We start from the raw sequence: 17,195 nt of genomic DNA, 5'->3' as shown, positions 1-17,195 counted from the left end.
ATAAACTGCCTTCAGTGGAAAAGTTGGGATTCAGTCAGATACGTATTTGCCTTGAAAATGGCATATGTTGAACTTTTTAGCACAAACATCAGCACAAGAAATGTTTTGTGACATTTGCATTATGTTATAAACTGTTTTATAATAATTTTTACATCATAAAAGTTTTATCAAACTTATTTACTATACTTTATTTCACTTTTTTCTTTTCTTTTTTTTTTGAACATTTTATTTGGGTTTTCACAAAAACAAAATACAAATAAAACATCTTTTTTGAAAATAGCATGGTATATATGGTCCCAGGTTATCATTTCTTCATACAGACACAAAACTCAATTTCATGCTCATTTTTATATTCTATTCCATATCTTATTACCGTTTTATATTTTCTACATAGTTTTTCCCCTTTTAATTTTCTCAACTTTATTTTAATTATCTCATCTCAATTCAAATCATATTTATACTTTGGTCTGTCCTGTTTCAATTTCATATTATCTTTTCTTATTAAACAAATTTTTCCCTGTAGTTACCAATTGGAGTATGACACCTTTATATCTTTTAATTTTATCCATTCAAACTCTTATTTAAGCTTCAATGTATACCTTTAAGATTATAGCATTCAATATAATACATAACTTCCAATCGAATTCTGCTTGGTACATTCTTAAAATACACACTATATTCTTATATATATATATATCACATATTCCATTCCAATTCAATTCTATCATTAATATTCATTAAAATTTTAACATCTTTAACATTTCTTCTCAATTAAATATCATACTTCCTTGGGAACACTTATAAACTTTCCATAGTTAATTCTGTTTTTTCCATATTTCTCACTTATATTTTTATAAATCATTACTAATAATTAAAATGTTTCCATTTAATTCTTTCAATCACTTTAATTCATTTATTCCACTACATTACAGTAAATATTTTATCCATCATTTTAATCATATTTTCTAAAATTATTTCTGTTTGTAATATAACAATGCTATCTTATGTACCTTTGCAGACTCCCTTTTGCAATTAAATTTTCACCCATTATCTCTAAACAAGCTTATGGTTACAATCCTTATATCTTTTCCCTGTTTCTCCATTTCTTGTTTCTGTCTTTTACAACTTATTTTCCTTGCCTTCTTCCCCCTCTTCTTCTCCCTCCCCTTTTTACCCCCTCGTCTCTCTACTTCAAACTCTCTCATCTGTAATCCCCTCTTCTGTTGCTTTCTAATATTATACTTATCTTTCAAATTGTTCTTCTTTTTGGTTGTTTTTTCTAGTCTTAAACCTTTCACTCTCTTTCCCCCCTTTTCTTCCCCCCACTTAAAATTATTTGATCATTAAAGATGGCTTCTTCTTTGTCCCAATCTTCTTGTTCTGCAAGCGTTTCTTGTTGTTTCTCATAGTTCCAGATCTCCATTTCTAAGAATTGAAATACGAAACCAAAAGAACCTCTCCTTCTTTGTGCATCTTCTTTCCATTTTTTAAGTTCCATTTTCAGTTCTTCTAAGAGTGATACCATTTTAAAGACTTTTAAACAACCACCCGGTTAATTTAGTCATCTAGATGCAAAAACCAAAAATCACCAAGTAATCCAAATAATCCAAGGCTGTTTCTTCTTGCTTCTTTTTTCCACTTTCTCTTCCTGGGGTTCTATTATTTTGTTACCAAAATGGTAACTTTTTTCTTTTCTAATATTTGTAATTTTTATCTTGTCAAAAAAAAAATCAATTAAAATTATATTTTTTTAAAAATGAAAATGCTTAAAATATTCAGTTCTCTAAAAGTAATTGCATTTTGCGTTAATTTATCCATATGTAAAAGTGGGAGGATCACAGAAAAGCCCTAGTAGGGATCAAACATTTGCACTGTTCATATTGATCAAATATAGTGCTTATTAGAGCATGATGTTACATCCTTGTACCCCAAGCACAAGCAACTTTCCAGGAGTGCAAAGACTTTACCAGGTTTTGGTTCCCCATAATCAGATCCCTGATTGTTTTATGATGTTTGGTAAAAGGTGATTAATTTATGGGCTGAATGTAAACTTACATTCATTTACAGGCTGCATATACATTTAAATTCAGGTACAGGCTGAGTATGGAGTGAGATTCAGAATATTAGCACTTCAAAAAAAATGTTTGTTCAGCCATTAAATTCTAAAGATGTTTGCAGAACTCCAATATAACATTATCTGCCACACCCCAGAAGCAGAATTCAAATTGCTTCCTTTTTTTCTTTCTTTGCATTGGGAAATTTTGTTTATTAAGCGAAGTATAATTAATCACAGTGTAGATAGAATACTGAAAAATAAGAAGCCTCTATATGCTCTACTACAAATGCTCTACTACATATAGTAATAACCTTTATACATTTAAAGTATCAGATAAGAATCATATAACTACAGCTCAATGTTAATTGATTCTAAATGGATAGAATGTCCATATAGTCATAAAAGAATTGTAATATTATGTACAACAAAACTTCCAATTATTATATTAATAAGTTCCATAGTAAAGGGTGGAATCTATTGGTTCATCTTCCCGCGTTTTTCATCTGATTCACAGAAGCAGCTGATATCCATTTCATAAAATCCGTAAGGTAAAGGTTTCCCCTGTCCAGTTGATTCGGACTCTAAGGGGCGGTGCCCATCTTCGTTTCCTAGTTGAGGGAGCCAATATTCTCCAAAGATACTTCTGTAGTCATGTGACCACCATGATTATAAGCTGAGGTGCATAGAATGCTGTTACTGTTATCTACTTGCATTGGTAAGCTTTTGAATTATTAGATTGTTCGGAGCTGGGGCAAGAATGGGAACTCACCCCATCACATGCTGCTTGGGTCTCAAACAGCCAATCTTTCAGTCTACAGACCCAAAGATAATTATTGCAACTTTCTTTTCTCTTCCTGGGTGGCAGATTCCAAGTGTTTTACTGAGCAGGAAGGGTCCAGTTACAGCTTCATGAAGCAGGACAGAGTTGGAGGTAACAAAGTTTTGGTCCTCTGGCTTCTTCTGTTGGCAGGTAGTTGAACCACACACACACACAAATAGAGTGGTTGTGGTGGTAAAAGTTAAAAATCCATCTAAAAAAGAATATCATGGTGTCTGGGTAGGATCACCCATTTTCTTCAACAAAGTAGTCAATGTATTTTTTATAATTTGTTATAATTTATCTGAAGGATCTTCATTTAATCACTCAATCTTGTAAAATTTCTTAAAAGAGTGCTCGGAATTTCAGAATGTAAACTAGCTTCCCTGATTTAACCCACTTTGTAATTTCTTGAACTGATGAAGATGTCTAGAAAGTATTGTTTTGATTCCAATATGACATAGTCAGTTACTGCTCTGCCTGTAGATATTGAATATTTAACTTAATCTGATATCCTATAATTATGTATAGAATACAAGTTGTAGCATGCTAATATTAAAGCCACTAAATTAGGGATCCCAGTTCTTCAATATTTAATTCAGGTTTTGGTGATTATGGACTACCTTTGCCCTTTGCTCCACAATTTTCATGGACAATGGATTTAAGCTCATCTTGGAAAAGAATCTGGTTTTTTAGCTTTTCACTCCAATCATCCACAATGTACTGATGATAAGGGTCATTGGAATGCTCTTGTCTCTTTGATTTCACTGTACTTACTAAGATTGCCACAATAATAAAAGAGAAGATGCCAATCATTACCATAAGATACAAAATTACATAATTTAAATTTTCAGCATCAACTCGTTCTTGCAAAGCATTTTGTTCCATTGTGGTATTTCTACGCCAATTGTTCATATAGTCAACAAAAATATTCTTGAAAGTCTCTTCCAGAGAATGGGTGAAGTTTTGCAAAGCAGACATTTTTCAGTTAATTAACCTTAAAAACAAAAATTTGTGTTAGTCATCTATGTATGGTAGAATTCATAAAAATGCACAATTATATTCAGAGAGGAATATATGGCATTTGTCTATAAAACATCTGTGTCCATGCTTATTGGAAATTTTTCGAAATATAGTCCCAGAACAGCATGTTGAGCGAAGCTACAAAATACCCACAAAAAATCCTGTATATGGAGCTACGTTTATATGAACAGAAAGAATGGACATGCTTGAAACATTCAGAATATTCAGAATATTATGGATCAACCATCATTAGAAATTAATTTTTGACTGTACTCAGGAACAGATCTTTTAGAGCAGGGGTCGCCAACCTTTTGGACCTCAGGGACCACCAAACTAATAATTTTAGATCCCAGGGACCACTAACTCGTTCTGTGGGCGTGGCCTAATTTGTGGGTGTATCTTGGTGGTCATGTCACTGGCTTGGCATGGCTTGTATGTAAATATTATAAATATTTATATAAATATTGAATTTTTTATTTTAAAAAAGAGCAACTTTTACCCCAAATCAGGCAAAGCAGGTAGGCAGATTGAGTTGCTCACAGAATCACAGATTCATTCAGAAATCTATCTATCTGCCATTAACTAGCTCAGTCTGTCACATAAAATTGCAAGCAAACTCACAAAATTAACTCACAACACACCATGAATGTAAATATTGAATTTTTAATTTAAAAAAAGAGCAACTTTTACCCAAAATCAGGCAAAGCAGGCAGGCAGATTAAGTTGCTCACAGAATCATTCAGTAATCTATCTAGCTGCCATCGGCTAGCTCAGTCTCTCAAATTTGCTTGCTGTGAGTCTGCACTGAATTTGCTTGCAAGCAAACCTTCAGTCCTAAGGGAGGTTCGGCTATGCTTAGCTAGAAAACAAGAAATCCAACCATTTCCTGCTTCCTAGTTAATCTAAGTCTCCCTGCACAGCAGAACAGATGATGGTCAGAAAAAGGAAAAATAGCAACTTAGCAGACAAGTTTGCCAGGTAAGGAGTGAGTGGGCGGGGAAGGTTCCCGTGGGCCATGTGGGCGGTGCAGCCTTGTGTTTCTGCGCAGCCTGGATTAATTGCTTTGGGGGGGGGGTGCTCTGGGGGTGAGATTTCTCTGCAGCCCACCAAAATTTTCTTATGGCCCACCAGTGGGCCATGGCCCACCAGTTGGCGACCACTGTTTTAGAGAGCTACAGCAGACCAGCCATGACTCATTGCAGATCGGAAAAGAAGCAAACAGTACCTGGCTTGATATTAAAATGGCCTTGAAGTTAATTTATTATATTTGCAAAACTTCATTGCAGTGCCAACGTTAACATTGTTGTAAATATTTTCACCAAATGAAGTTTAACATTTTGAGAAATTTTTAAAAAGACTTTGAAGTTTTACAGGCTTCAGGAATTATTTAGGCTGTAACCATATATTTTTCCAGTATAAACAAGGTTATAGGGTTTAACAATGAAAAGCAATCATTGCTAGAGTCTTTAATATGTGCTGCTATATAAGAATAACTCGTGTATTTGTCAAGTATTACCAAAAAAGCTTTGTTCTTCATAAAACCTATATAGCAATAGCAATAGCACTTAGATTTATATACAGCTCCACAGTGCTGTAAAGCCCACTCTCAGTGGTTTACAGAGTCAGCATATTGCCCCCAACAATTTGGGTCCTCATTTTACCCACCTCAGAAGGATGGAAGGCTGAGTCAACCTTGAGCCAGTGAGACCCGAACTACCACACTGCTGGCAGCCGGTGATCAGCAGAGGTAGCCTGCAGTACTGCATTCTAACCACTGTGCCACCATGGCTCTTGTATTCTTAATTATATAATTAAGAATTATATAATTATAATATGTTATTCTTGTATATTCTGTAATTGAAATATACCAATACATTTTAACTTATAATTTTATTTTGATAAAACAATATATTAATGCTCAAGTTCTCCAACCCATTGCTGGAGAAGTGGCACATAGCTAGAATATCTGACTGGGCGCTTTAAAATGTCATAAAAGTGCTTCGAGTCACAAAATTATCAATTTTACACATGAGAAAACAAATAACTTCAAGCTTTTCTTGAAAAACAAGATCTCATAGCCTTAATCACAATTTATAATAGCTGATAAGTTAGCTGATTTTGCCATATTTGTTAAGTAAAGTATATTCTTAAAGTAGACACTATTTGTGAACACATTGGGAGTTTTTCTGATCTCTGAAATATTTTATAGGACCTTGTCTGTACTAGCTATAATGTAAGTATAATGAAGGATCCTTGCTTTACCCATTGGCACATTTTGGAAATGGTGTAAGTAGTATTTGTACCAGCCACATCTATGCAAAACCACTATCTGAGAATGGAAAGTGTAATAAAATAATTCACTCTGGTTTTCTATGGTATGTAGTATATGGCATATTCTGCTGGCAATTTTGTATGGGTCATAGACTGTCACTTAATCGTTGGCATAAATGAGTTATTTTATCTGCCCAATTAAAAAGCAAAGAAGGAACCTACTGATGTTTGTATGTCCTGCAGTTGGCCCTTGAAAATGTTGTCTAATCTAATTGTAATTTAAAAGCTTCAAAAGCTCTTACTGAATATCTTGTTCCCTTCCCCAACCTTCATTTCACTTTGCCATTTATATTTCAGTTGTTGGACTAGTAAATAGTTGAAAGCCAGTAACGCATTTCATATATTGGGTTAAAGTGACATGTAGTCTCATTCAAATGGAAATCAGTGGAACTGAAGATCATAATGAATAAATTTTCAGTTGAAATATAAGAATGACATTGGCTTAAATATGAAGGAATTAGAATCTAACTCATTACATTCTTTGCTTAAGCATTTTACGAATTCTGGTTTCACATCTCAAAACTTTGCTCAGTTTTTTTGTCTATCCTGAGTATACTATTTTTCTTGCTTAATTTCAAATTAAAGTTAACAAATTATTTAAGGAAAACTAGTTATTGTTATCAAAGACTTACCTCTTCTGGATTTTTTCTGCATAAAAAGTTCTCAGTAGCAAAGAACATGTATAAATACTGTTACGATATTCTTGAGGAGAACTGGGAAACCATCAACCAGAAGAATCCATCTTGTTCTATGAATAATTGCTTCATTGTAATCTGTCTTTAAAGTAAATGTATTCGTACATTTAATCTCACTGGGAAGTTAAATATTGGCTTACTCAACCTTGATGCTTTGGGCCTGTAAGTTATTGGAATATAAAAATTTAAAGTTACAGTTATATTTTTACACTCAGCAGTTTTGTATTAGACAATATCTCTATTGAAGTTGTAATAACATGTCTTATAATTGAAATTGTAACTTTCAGTGGGAAGAAAGTAACTTTAAAAATAAAACAGAAGGATGATCACATTAATAATCTTTTTCTTTAAAAGAAGTCCTTTTTTTACATTAAACTGTCTAAAGCTCTGCTTCCGCAATGCACTGTTTTTAGACAAACATATGAACTCACATTACTTCATCCAGTAGAGTTACTGGTTACATGCACTTTTAAAAATGTGAAGTTTTCTGGACAGGACATGCCCATCAAATTCCAATTTCTTTCAAGCAGCTACAAAGCAAAGTTGGGAAACTTTGACGGTTGAAATTTCCTGGTACTGATTTACTTCTTACTTTTTCAAATGGGCTTTACCCATTGAAAATTGGCTTTTTCAAATGGAGAAAACAAAATGGGATTTGTCAAGGGTATACCATTCAAAGGCATTTTGTCTTTTCTCTTTTGATACATTTTCTCTGCAAGAAAATTACAGATGAAGTGGAGGACTGCAAACCTCTGGATCACTCATAAGAGTAGGTGAATAGAGATAGTCCTTGACTTACAACAGTTCATTCAGTGACCATTTGAAATTGCATACTTTCTTCCCACTGAAATTGCAACAGCACAGAAAAAGTGATTTATGACCAGTTTTCACACTTATGACCATTGTAGCATCCCTGTGGTCACATAATCAAAATTCAGATGCTTGGCAACTGATTCATATTTATGATAATTGCAGTGCTTTGAGGTCACGTGATCACCTTTTGTGACCTGAGAAGCAAAATCAATGGGCGAACCAGATTCACTGTGTAACTATCATAACAACTGCATTGATTCACTTAAGAACTGTGGCAAGGAAGTCATAAAATGGGACAAAACTCACTTAACAAATGTTTCACTTAGCAACAGAAATTTTGGGCTGAATTGTGATTGTAAGTCGAGGACTGCCTGTACAGAAGATTGATTACACAGTCTTAGTAAAAGGTTCAAAAGGTTTGGATGGAGATCTTTTTATTCTCCATCATGATCTGCTAAGTTTAGCTCAGTTCCAGCTGAGCAAAGAAAGGATGGCTATATAGGTAGTCCTCGACTTACAATTACAATTCAGCCCAAAATTTCTGTTTTTAAGTGAGACATTTGTTACATGAGTTTTACCCCATTTTACAACCTTTCTTGCCACAGTTCTTAAGTGAATCACTGCAGTTGATAAGTTAGTAACATGGTTGTTAAGTGAATCGGACTTCCCCACTGACTTTGCTTGTCAGAAGGTCATAACTATGAACCAGTTGCCAAGCATCTGAATTTTGATCTCATGATCATGGAGATGCTACAAAGGTGGTCTCAGCTGATAGTGCTTGTAAGTGTGAAAAACAGTCATAAGTCACTTTTTTCAATGCCATTGTAACTTTGAACAGTCACTAAATGTACTGTTGTAAGTTGAGGACTACTTGTAGTTAAAAGATTAGTAGTTAAAGATAGGAGCACACCGGCTTTTGCAATCTGAGGCTGTCCCTGGCTTTTTAAAGACTAGAAACCATATCCCATCAGATAATCAAGACCGGAGCAAAACCTTCATTTTATTTAATTGAATGGGGGGGTGGGAGACTCATTTTTATAAGAAGAGTAGTGCAAGTTCTCCAGCTTCTTCTGAGAGAAAATCAGTCAGAAGAGATTTCCAAGTTTGAGGGGCGGGGACAATGAAGGTGTCCTTAATTATTACATTAAAAGGTGCAACAGTATTTTAATAACACTTTTTAAAATAAACTGCAGCCATCTTGTTGATTTCAGTAACACTTGTTTACACGAATTCAAAGCTTGGGAGCATTTTGTATATTCTCTCTCTAGGTCACTCTCACTTAAAAGCTACCATTTTCACTTGATATTTTGCACAATTGAATTAATGGGCTTATATTTCAAGATGAAGATATCAAGGATACATTTTAAGGCTTTCTTTAGACATCATATTGCCCTTACACCACGCAAGCCTTCTAAAAAGAGAACTGTTTCAGGGGACCTTTTGATTGTTTGTTTGTTCATTTTCAATGACGTTCTGTGACTGGTAGTTAAAGACATGGTCCAATACTCTTCAGAATGTCTGAAGTATTATTCAAATTAGTACTCCAGGCTTCTAATTTATATTTTTTTATTTAATTGTTAGAATTTCAGGAACATAAGGCATTTTACAAAGGATGTTTTTCTGCAGCCTTCTTTTCTCCATTCCCCCCATAATAACAACAGTGTGAGATAGGTTGGGCTGAGAGAAAATAACTAGGCCAAAGTTTTCCAGTAAAGCTTTGGTGGGGAGGAAGACGGATCTGAACCTGGGTTTTCCCTCTGCCAGTCAGTGCCAACCGCTCTTGGCACCATGCAAATACTTTTCATATGAGGAAAGTACCTCACCAGAAGATTAAGTAAGCTTTCAGTAAGATTACAAGAGTTTATTGACCAAACCTGTCACTTTATAACCTTATCAAAACCTCTGGCTCTTTAAAAATATCTACCTGCTTTCAAAAGAGAGAAATATCATTCCAGCATGAAGATTCTAGTGTTCAATATCAAACAATGCTACGTTCAACATTTATTTTATTCTGAGCTGTCATACTTATGCTGCCATATTCCCATTTCCTTAGGTTTGCTTGTTTCTTTCCCACATTAAGGTAACTCATATGGGCATAGGATGTAGGCTTGGAGTATGTATTCTTTGAAAATGGCTCCAAAGAGATGCCTTGGAATTGTGGGAAGGGTTGTTTTGGCTGTGGTGTATTTGAAACCATTGCAAAGATGGGTGTTAAAAAAAAAAGATGGTGGCTCATTTTCCCACAGAGAGAGCTATGTTCCATCCTTTGTCTTGGTTTCTAAACATTAAAGAAAATGTTTCTCCAAGGCTTTATCTGCTGTTCTTTCTCCCTCAGTAATGTAAAGGAAACAGATGGGTAAAACTGACAGTTTTTCAGTTTCCCCTTTGTTCCCAACAGAGGAGCAGCCAATTTGCAAAATGCCAAATGATATTTTTCTTCTCTTTCTGTTTTTTGTAGGGAGGTAGATGAACTTCCAAAAGCTTAAGGCATGAAATGGCTTGTGCTCCATGTTATGTTACCAGAAGTGAAGACAAACATGTCTTACCCTTCAGAGTTCAGACCACTTCGAAACGCTTGGGCAGTGAACGTGATAGTGGTAGAATATGTAGGCTTGAGTTGTCTTGTTGCTATTGCTAAATAGTAAGAATTCAGGACTATACTAAATTAACTAATGATATGATCCAAATCTGCTTGATGATCCAAATACGTCACTTCATTTTTATGGCCATTTTTTCCTTGTAATAATTACCAATTACCAAAATAACACAACTGGGCAGAAACCAATGTTTCTCTGGAATCTCCAATAAATTCTGAAAAACTCACAATACATTCATAATTTTTTCCCCTCGTGGAAAAGTGTGGGTGAAAATTCCATGACAATTCACAGTATTTCTAACTACTATTAAGGAGATTAACAATATTTTACTCTTGACAACTTCAAAACCGGTACAGATTTAAATATCTAGCAAGGTTTCCATATTCTATTGATACTGCAAAACACATCTGGATGAAAAAACAGGATTAGATTAGAAAATAATAAAAATAGTAAAATGCTTTATAAAATGAGGAAGCTCAAGCTCTCTTCACATGTTAAACCTATGAAGGAGCCATAGTTGTTGAAAACTATGGATATATTATCTATTACTGTCCCCACAAGTATCCCAAATCATGCTATAATTCCATATAGATTTCATTGGTTTAAGACTATGAGGAAACTTCCAGTAGAAATCTACAGTTTAAAAGCAGCTCTGCCTTTCTGTTGTTGTTTTTGTATTTGTTTTTGGTAGCAAATACTAGAAGTTTAGTTTCAAAGAACAGATGATGTACCAGTCCCAAATCAGGAACATCAGGTGAAAAATGGTGAAAAGGAGAGAATATGGTCTATGTCAAAGCTATAGGCATCTCTTCGTAACTACACTAATGACAAAATAACAACATGGGCATTATGATGTCATAACACATCTCCATCTTTTCATACGTGCATTATGGTAATGCATGCAAATATATAGCAATGGAATTTACTAACTAAAGGCCATGGAAACAGCCTTTAATAATTCTGCAATACAGGCTTCCCCTGATTATATCTTCCTTTTTCTCTAGCTTATATAGACAATGATAGGAATGGCTTGGGATGATGTAATCCAAACATTTGGAGGATCTTCTAACCTGAGAAAGAGCCAGTGTTATCAGGAATAATAATTGGAGTTAAGCTCAGTAGAATGAGCTGAATGAACTGTGTCAACACTTGTAAGATATGAGAGCCTGTTCCTGTTATAGTTTTTGAAATTCTCAATAACCTTGGCTTGGAATGTCCTTATACTTGTCTTTGCTTTGGCAAGTCTTAGCAGACAGAATAGAAACACGCTGAAGAGGTCACGAGAAAACAGAGAAGCTCCCAAGTTTCTGTGGTGGCAGCAAGAGAAAAAAAAGCAACACATGATGCCTGTCACACTGCCCCTCCACAATTTCATCACTGTCATTGTTTCTTCCAACATCCAGCCAAAGTCATAGTACAGTTACATCCAAGGCATTTACAATGGTCTAGATGGCATGTCAGAAGCAACAATATTGTTGCAGAATACCGTAGTGCAGATTAAGGTAGCTATGAATTTTTGTGACAATAGGAATATACGGTATGTGTTTGTATGTACATACATACACACACATACACATATACACACACTCATTCACATTATTCTTTGATTTTGGATCAATTCTCTCCAACCAAACAACAATTTAGCAACCTACTATATCACTGTTCTACCATTAAATCCTAAAAACGATTCAGTCGTAATTAAGTCTAACCATTCATTGGTCCCATATAGTAGCATTTTCACAGCTAGATCTGTTTATAATACTGGATCAGAAACTGCCCTGAGATTCACAACAGAGAGCCTATACTCAGTTTCATAGAATGGTGATAATTGTTATTAAGTTTATGAAGCAGTGATTGGGAGTAGAAGGGCACATTTTTAAAATCCTTTCCATACCAGATATTTTTCAGTTCAAAATTGTCATGGCGCAATTTTAGGCATTTATTAAACACGGTTTAGAGAAAAGATAAGCAGTTTCAGCTGAAGAAATGGTTAATAGAACTTATTGATTCTCATTAAGTATTAGAGGAAATCCCTCTGTCAAAGCTGTTCTTGATATAATAATTACTCAATACATTTTTTGAAAAACAGAATGCACCCAAGGTACACGTAAGTGCTGCTAGCCTGCTGGTCCTGGCAAAAATCATAGCCTGAACAAATAATTTTAACTGATGTAAGGCGACAGCAGTGAGGAAATTGGGCCCTGCACAGTGGGAGGTGACTTGAGGAAAGAAAAAGGCAGTCTGCCAATTGCTCTCTTGTGCCTGGTGCTGGCTTGCCTGCAGATGACAGAAACTCAACCTGGAACGTTCGACATGTAAAACAAATGAGTTGCAGGGAGTAGACTTAAAAATCATAGTCAAGACATAATGTGAAGAATCATACTTATTTCCTAGAACACGGAAATATAGACCAAAGGTGGTTCATGAAGTTAAAATCTTTAAATAAATGAATTACTTTTGCACTATAAACTAGAAAAATCCAGGATTATATATCCTGTTCATGATATTATGGTGGAATTTGGGGAAATATGAAATAATAGTGATGGACTTCAGCATATCCAGGCTGCCTTGTCTTTCCCACCAAAAGAATTTGAGATTTTACCCTTTTAAATAATCACAGTAAGCATTGTATGACTTAAAATATTGTTCAGCAATAAAAACATTATTTTAAAGCCATTCATAATTTGAAGGTCCCCTTCCCCTCATGTGTTCAAACAGAGGTTGCTTTTAATTTGTATTTTTACATTGAACAAGGGATTGGATTTCATAGCCAAATGGCTCTTTCCAATTCAGTGATTGTTCAGTGTTTAAGATTAGTACTGTTAAAATCAGTAGCAGTAAATAAAGTGAGAAAGCATTTTTTTATTTTTAGAAAAATACCATTAAAAGCCTGTAATATGGTTTTACAACATATTAGAGAAAAATATCCCATTTCCTTTTCTAGTAATGTGCAATTCTGGGCCAATTGAACATGCAATTGTAAACCTGTAGTTCCTCTTAGCATAATAGCACCTACATTTTGCTTCTCAGTAGCATTGCTTTCCACTTGGCAGTTACCACCATCTTTTGCTTTTAGAAGGAACACAGTTTCGAATACTTATACTGCATCTTTCTTTAAAATAAGATTGTACCTCCTATCTATCTTGCATACCTTAGGAGAGTGTTCTCACTGACAGGTCATAATGTTTGCTACCCATAATTCCAGGGAGAAGTTTTAATATTACTCCACATTCAAGTGTACACTTCTTTGGATATGCAATTTACAAAGCATTTCATGTTTTTCTCTGATGTCCTTTATATCAAGACAGGGGCTCTGAAATAGTAACATCCTGGATAGCCAAGTATTTAGACCAGTCTGAAGAATGCTTTGTTCTTGTTTTAAGATAAGTCCATCTCAATCTCTGAGAAGTGCTAAGTGTTATTTGACTATAATTGCCATAAAAGCTTTGGGTTTAAAGCTAGAAATGCCTACAGGTGGATTTATCACTGGAGAGTTATAGTTGTTTACCCTTGATGAATCATTTGGGTTCTTTTAATGGCTATTTCCTGTATGGATTTTATTTGATTGTACTGTGTAGATATCTTTGACTTTGAAGTGTTTGACCATTAAATAAACTAACTAAATAAACTAACCCTCCCTCTCCATTCCTGATACCACCTGGTCCAAGATGATTCCCACCCACCCCCAAAAAATATAGTTTATGTCTATTTTACAAAGAAATATTCTGTGTTGAGATCTGGCCATTTTTAATTTATAGTCCTAACAAAAGTAAAGAGTATTTGACATCATTCCAGAAGAGGTTATTAGAAATAGAATACAGGTAGTCCTCAACTTATAACCACAGTTGAGCCCAACATTTCTTTTGTTAAGTGAGATAGTTGTTAAGTGAGTTTTACAACCTTTCTTACCATAGTTGTTAAGTGAATTACTGAAGCTGATAATTTAGTAACATGGTTGTTAAGTGAATCTGACCTCCTCATTGACTTTGCTTTTCAGAAGGTCTCAAAAGGGGATCACATGACCTTGGGATACAGCAGTGGTCATAAGTATGAGTCAATCGAGACATTTTTAAGTGAATTTTGACCCATTTTATGACCTTTCTTGCCACAGTTGTTAAGTGAATCACTATAGTTGTCACTAACACAGTTGTTAAGTGAATCTGATTTTTCCCATTTACTTTACTTGTCAGAGATTTGCAAAAGGTGATTGTGTGACCTAGGAACACTGCAACTGTCATAAACATGAATCAGTTGCCAAGCATCCAAATTTTTGAACACCTGGCCATGGGGATGCTGCAACAGTTGTAAGTGTGAAAACTGGTCATGAGTTACCTTTTCAGTGCTGTTATAACTTTGAGTGGTCACTAAATGAGCTGTTGTAAGTCGAGGACTACCTGTATTCCTGTTCTGTATTCATATCTCTAATCTGCTTTGGCTAAACAAACAAATACAACCTGAACTGAAGTTTTGTTTTTTTAAAAAATCAAAAACACCTGGGTATTTTATTTAGGGCAGATGTGCTATCTAAAACAGTACTATAACAGTTAAGAAGACAAATGCTAGTTTTTCTTCAGGGAAACCATTATTTTGTTTCTGAAGGTGATTAAAACCAATTCATATTGATAATAGAAACATAGTATCTTAGTTTTAAGCACATTGATTGATTGATTTCTGTCGGCTCGAGAATTGATAGTAGAATTTTAAGTCATTGATGAGGAAGAGTCTAAATATTCTCATATCTCTCCTGGCTATGAAGTATTCATGCACAGATAAACAACTTGTAATAGGTAAATGCATAGTTTTATATTATCTGCTTAGTTTAATACCTAATGTATTAAATTTTTGAATAAATATAATTGTAGTTTATCTTTGAAATTGGCTTAGAATATTTAGGCCTCTTCTTTTTTTTGGTCAGAGTTCATTTAGAAAGGATACATTTGATCGGTAGCTATTTTAAAAAATGAATGGAACACAAGGTAGGCTAAAACCTTACAGAGTTGTTTATTTTCACTGTATTATGCTTTGTATTCTGGTGGCTTCCTCTGCTACTTGAAACAGAAGAATTGGAGAAATAATTACCATTTCCAAAGTGACCACAGTGTGTCCTCAGAGTGCTATAGTGTATTATTAAACATTCCAATGAAATTATTTCTCTAGTCAAAGTCTAGAAATGAGGCAGAAATGTGTGTGGTTCATAATTTAATATGAACCAGCCAACTTGCATTTTTTAAAATCAATAAAACATATTGGAACACAGGTCTCCTGCTGTTTTTCAACTTTTCTGAAATTGAAATGCAATATTCCAGTGAGTGAAGATACTTTATAAAAACTGGATAGTCAAAAACATGTATATATTAGAACAAATGTACACAAATAGACATATATTTTTTAAAAAATGTACTGCATCAATTTTTAGGCAGTTGTGAAAGATCACAATTTTGTTCATACTATATTGCTATGACTTCTAATTAATATAATTTATATTAATGCTATCCAGTTTCAAACAATTCTGATTATTGATCAGTTTATCAACTATATTTTATTATTTATTAATCACATTTATATAGCCATGCATCTCACTAAAAGAAAGTTTTATTAATATATTCTGTTATTTTTTATATTAGGTTCATATGCTTACTTTCACTCAGGAGCTCAAAGTGGCAATTAAAGCTTGCTAGAGATCAATGGTAGACAGCTGAGCAAGTTTGCATAAGTTTGTGCAAGTCTGCACAAATGCCTAAAACATTTAGTTTTATTTATACCAACTCCAATTAAGAGGTCACAACTAGCAGCACTAAGAAAGATCTCAGTAAATCCACATCTCTGTGAATGAATAAGGAAACAAGAAAACTAACTCTTCAATTCCCTCTCTCCCTTCCCCAAAATGACAATTGATTTGGATCTCATACATCTCAGCCAGATTACTCAGATTACTAGCATGAAAAAAAGGTTCTTTAAACTCCTCTTTACAATGTAGTAATCAGTAGAAGTCTTTGTAGTCAGCCCCTTATCCTCTAAACCTCAGCAGGAATGTCCCACCTGAGAGTGAAAGCGGGAGGTGGGAACAACCCAAACCCCAAACCCACATGCTTCTAGGGGGAAAAAAACTTAAACTGCCTAAAAGTCTAAGATATTTTAATGTATAATTAAGCAGCATGCAATGTTGCCAACTAGCTAAAAATTCAGAAAATCCATACAGTTGCATTACAGTAGAAAAACTCTTACTTATCTTGGCTTGCCTTGAGCTTTAGTTCCTTGGATGTCCTTGAGAGTAAAGCAGTAGCTAGGGACTGCTTGAAAGCAGCTCAAATTTTGAATCATAACGCTGCAAAACTGCTGTAAAACAGCATTGGCATGAAACATTCTGTCCAAGAAGCTTCTGAAATGAAGCAAGAAGTCCTCTCTTTGGGTCTTTCCCCCTTGTGGAATTGAAGTGCTCCCTACTGGTCCCATTCTCACTTGCATCCAACCTGCATTGCTTCAGTTTCAAGTTACTGTAGTTTCCTGGTTCATCCCCCCCCAAATGAACATGACAAAAACCTCATGCACTTTGATGCAGCCCTTGGACAGTGTCAGAATAATTGGAGAAATGCTATTTTATCCCTTTGCAGCTTAGGGGTTGGTGATTTGGGGTGTTTTGTGTATGTGTGTGTGTGTTTTGTCTCTGTCAGCCAATGCCTACTCCTGTCTAGAAAAATCAGAGTGGATAAAAGCCCCAGCTAGAGATCCAAAAATGACAACCGGTACCTTGTACCGCACCCAGAAATCTACAGGAAGCCAGTGCACATAGGAGTGGTGTGACATGAGCCTACCATGTAAGAGTGCCCAATATTATACATGCTTCTTCATTTTGGACCAATTGA

The 17,195-nt window shown here is 34.8% G+C and overlaps 1 protein-coding gene across 2 annotated transcripts; it reads right to left on the bottom strand.

Annotated features, from left to right (window-relative positions):
- Positions 1-997: 997 nt before the first annotated feature.
- KCNE2 (potassium voltage-gated channel subfamily E regulatory subunit 2) lies at positions 998-16,901 on the bottom strand. 2 transcript variants are annotated; one of them, XM_087966740.1, is made up of 2 exons: positions 16,558-16,901; positions 998-3,870 (listed from the first exon to the last, which is right to left on the bottom strand). In XM_087966740.1, exon 2 carries the CDS (start codon positions 3,852-3,854, stop codon positions 3,486-3,488), a length of 369 nt encoding a protein of 122 aa, XP_087822866.1. In that variant the 5' UTR covers positions 3,855-3,870; positions 16,558-16,901; the 3' UTR covers positions 998-3,485. The 2 variants fall into 2 exon arrangements, with proteins under 2 accessions (XP_087822866.1, XP_026519992.1); XM_026664207.2 differs by lacking the exon at positions 16,558-16,901 and adding an exon at positions 6,860-7,685 and having other exon boundaries at positions 999-3,870.
- Positions 16,902-17,195: the final 294 nt, after the last annotated feature.

Source organism: Notechis scutatus, chromosome 5 (assembly GCF_049901735.1).
Source record: "Notechis scutatus isolate UNSWTSFEM ecotype Mainland chromosome 5, rNotScu1.2, whole genome shotgun sequence".
Taxonomy (NCBI): Eukaryota; Metazoa; Chordata; class Lepidosauria; order Squamata; family Elapidae; genus Notechis; species Notechis scutatus.
Note: the sequence above shows the minus strand (reverse complement) of the source record. Positions and strands in the feature narration are given on the sequence as shown.